The following is a 2763-nucleotide window of genomic DNA, read 5'->3' as shown; positions in this document are numbered from 1 at the left end:
CCGGGAGGAACCGGGGGGAATGACACCGGGAGGAATGGGGGGGAAGGACACCGGGAAGAACGGGGTGGGGGGGAAGGACACCGGGAGGAACGGGTGGCAATGAGAGCACGGGGAGCTCCCCGAGCGCCGCCCCGCTCACCTGCGGCCGCCGCCGCTGCGGGGGTCACGGGGAGCCCTTCGCCCCCGCACAGTCACCGCCACCGGACACGGGGGCACCCGCTGCGGGACAGGGCGGTTAGAGCCGCGGCGGGGAAACGGCGCCAGGGGAGCGCGGAGCGGCGCGGCCCGCAGAGCGAGCGCTGGAATGAACTCCGGAACGGAGCAGCGCCGGCCTTGGGCCGGCACCCACAGTGACACCGGGGACACGGAGCCCAAGGCCGCCGCACCGGGACCCGGCCTGCGCTGGGCCTTGTGCTGCAGCCTTCAGCGCTCCGCCCTCCTCCTCCTCCTCGCTCCAAAGGTGCACGGGGCCGCAAAGGTGCCCCCAGGCAGCGAGCGGGGGAGCTGACCCTGCCCGGGGAGCTCCTGCCTTCACCCTCCTCCTCCTCCTCGCCGTCCCTTAGGGGAAGGGCTGGGACCCGGGAGCCGCCCGCGCCGCAGCGGCCATCCCTCCTTTCCCAAGCAGCAGCCCCGTCGGGGCAGGGCGAGCAGACGAGATGCAGGAGAAAAGGGACGGAGGCGACGTGCTGCGGAGCGAAGGCACCCGGGGCCCTCCCGCTGCCGCGGCCCTTCGTGCCGAGGGACGCGGCGGTGTCGGGATGCGGGCGTGCGTCAGCCGGAGGCGGCGCTTACCCGGAACGCTGGCGCCGGACAGGCTCGGCGGGGGCTCCTCGGGGCTTTTCCGATGCTCCGAGCAGGGGGAGAGCCCCGCGCCGTGCTCCTGCGGGGAGGAACTGCCGGCTGACGGCGGCGGCCCTCGCGGCCGAGGGACCCGCGGCGCTCCCCGCGTCCCAACTCCCGCGGGACGAGCCGTGCCGCGTCCCGGGCGCGCGCTCACCGGCGAGGCCGCCTCCGGGCGCTCGTGGGGACACCAGGCGGCGTAGCCCAGGCGCACGAGCTCGGCGNGCGCCGCGCGCCCGCTCACCTGCCCGCCGCTCGCCTCGCACAGGGAGACGCGCGGCCACGTGCGCGGCCCGGCCTGCCCGTAGCTGGACACCTTGGCCACCAGGGGCTTCCAGCCGCCGCAGCCCGTGAGCCGGTCAAACTCGTCCAGCGCCGCCTCTTCCCACGCGTCGCCTGCGGGAGAGGCCGCTGAGCGGCGGCCCCGGTGCCGCGGGCTCCATCCTGGGCACCGGGACAGGGAAGGGAGGAGGCCGAAGGGGGCGTTTTCCCCCGCACTCACCCACGGGCACGATCCCAGCCAGGCTGCACTCGATGGCCTGGAAAGGCAGGCTCAGGAAGTCGGTCCTGGCAGGGAGAAGCAACCCAGGCGATGCCGCTGCCGTCGGCGCAGCGAGGAGGGCATGGCCCGGCCCGCCGGTGCCCTCGCACTGCGACTGCTCCGAGACCCCCAGCGCCCCAAAGCCGCGAGTGCCCCCAGGCCCCTGAGCGCCCCCAGGCCCCCGAGCGCCCCCAGACCCCCCCGAGCGCCCCCAGACCCCCCCGAGCGCCCGCGGCTCTCCCCTCCCGCGCGCAAGCCGAGCGGCAAAGCGCCCCGCGGAGCCTGCGCGGCCGCCGCTCACCGCAGGGCCCGCAGCGCCTCCCGCGGGGCCTCCCCGTTGTCCCCGAAATCCACGTAGTAGAGATCCAGGTTGCCGTTGTCCAGGGTGCCCAGGACGCGCGCCCGGTACCAGGCGCTGCCGTCCACGTAGGGAGCAGCCACGATGTCGCCCGTCTGCACGGCCGCGAGCTCCGCCTGGCGGGACGAGCAGCAGAGCCGGAGTCGCGTCCCGAGCGGAGGGCCGAGGGCTGCGGGCGAGGGGGAGCGGCCGGGCCGGGGTCTCACCGCGCGCCCGCCGCCCCCGTAGAACCGCGCCATGTCGCTCGTCAGCCGCTCCAGCTGCAGGCTGCGCCCGCCCACCAGCTGGATCCAGAAGTGGCTGGGATTCTCCGCGGCCGAGACGTAGACCTCGAGCTGCTCGTCCGCGGGGAAGCCGAGATCGGGGCTGCCGACTGCGGGAGAGACCTCGGCTCGGCCGCAGCCTCCCCCAGGGAGGGCCGGCACGGGGGAACACGAGTCCGTTTTGCAGACCCTCATAACGAGCCCCTCACTTTGCTGGGCCCCGAGGGGCCGTCGCGGCTGCACCCCGGGCCCCGCCACGCGCCGGGGACGACGGCCGCGCTTCTTACCCTCGAACCCTGGCGTGGCGGAGCCGGGCCCTGCAGCGGCTTCCCCCGGGGCCGCGTGCTCAGCGCTCGGCTCCGGGCCGTCCTCGGAAGGGGCCCCGTCCAGCAGCGGGTCCAGCAGCTCCTCGTCCCAGCAGGCGCCTCCGTCCCCGGCGCCGCACTCGGGAGCCGCGTCGGGAAGCGCCGCCGCCTCCCTCCGGGTGCCCAGGGGCTGCTTGCGCTGGCCCCGCACGGCCGCCGACAGCACCAGCTCCCTGCGAAGCGTCTCGTCCTCCATGAGCTTCTCCACGATGAGCTTCTTCGCGGCGGGAAGGAGGAGAGCTGGGCGGGGGGCCCGTGCCAAAGCGGCCGCGCTCGGCGCGGGGCGTCGCGCCACCCACCTTGGCGGCCGCCACCTCCTTGCGCGTGCCGGTGAGCTGGATGAGGCGCGTGGCGGCGGCGCCGGCCTCGCGCTCGCACGTCACCCTGGCCCCCGAG

At 75.9% G+C, this 2763-nt stretch overlaps 1 protein-coding gene across 1 annotated transcript; it reads right to left on the bottom strand.

The window, feature by feature from the left end:
- Window positions 1-993: 993 nt before the first annotated feature.
- Window positions 994-2759, bottom strand: TDRKH (tudor and KH domain containing; the record flags this gene model as incomplete). The annotated part of the gene is made up of 7 exons (XM_026048129.1): window positions 994-1018; window positions 1107-1236; window positions 1343-1407; window positions 1683-1855; window positions 1946-2112; window positions 2290-2584; window positions 2667-2759. Coding segments are annotated over 7 exons (948 nt in total), but the record flags the coding sequence as incomplete, so codon positions are not given.
- Window positions 2760-2763: the final 4 nt, after the last annotated feature.

Source organism: Nothoprocta perdicaria, unplaced genomic scaffold (genome assembly GCF_003342845.1).
Source record: "Nothoprocta perdicaria isolate Ctin4 unplaced genomic scaffold, notPer1 scaffold_511, whole genome shotgun sequence".
Lineage (NCBI taxonomy): Eukaryota > Metazoa > Chordata > Aves > Tinamiformes > Tinamidae > Nothoprocta > Nothoprocta perdicaria.
Note: the sequence above shows the minus strand (reverse complement) of the source record. Positions and strands in the feature narration are given on the sequence as shown.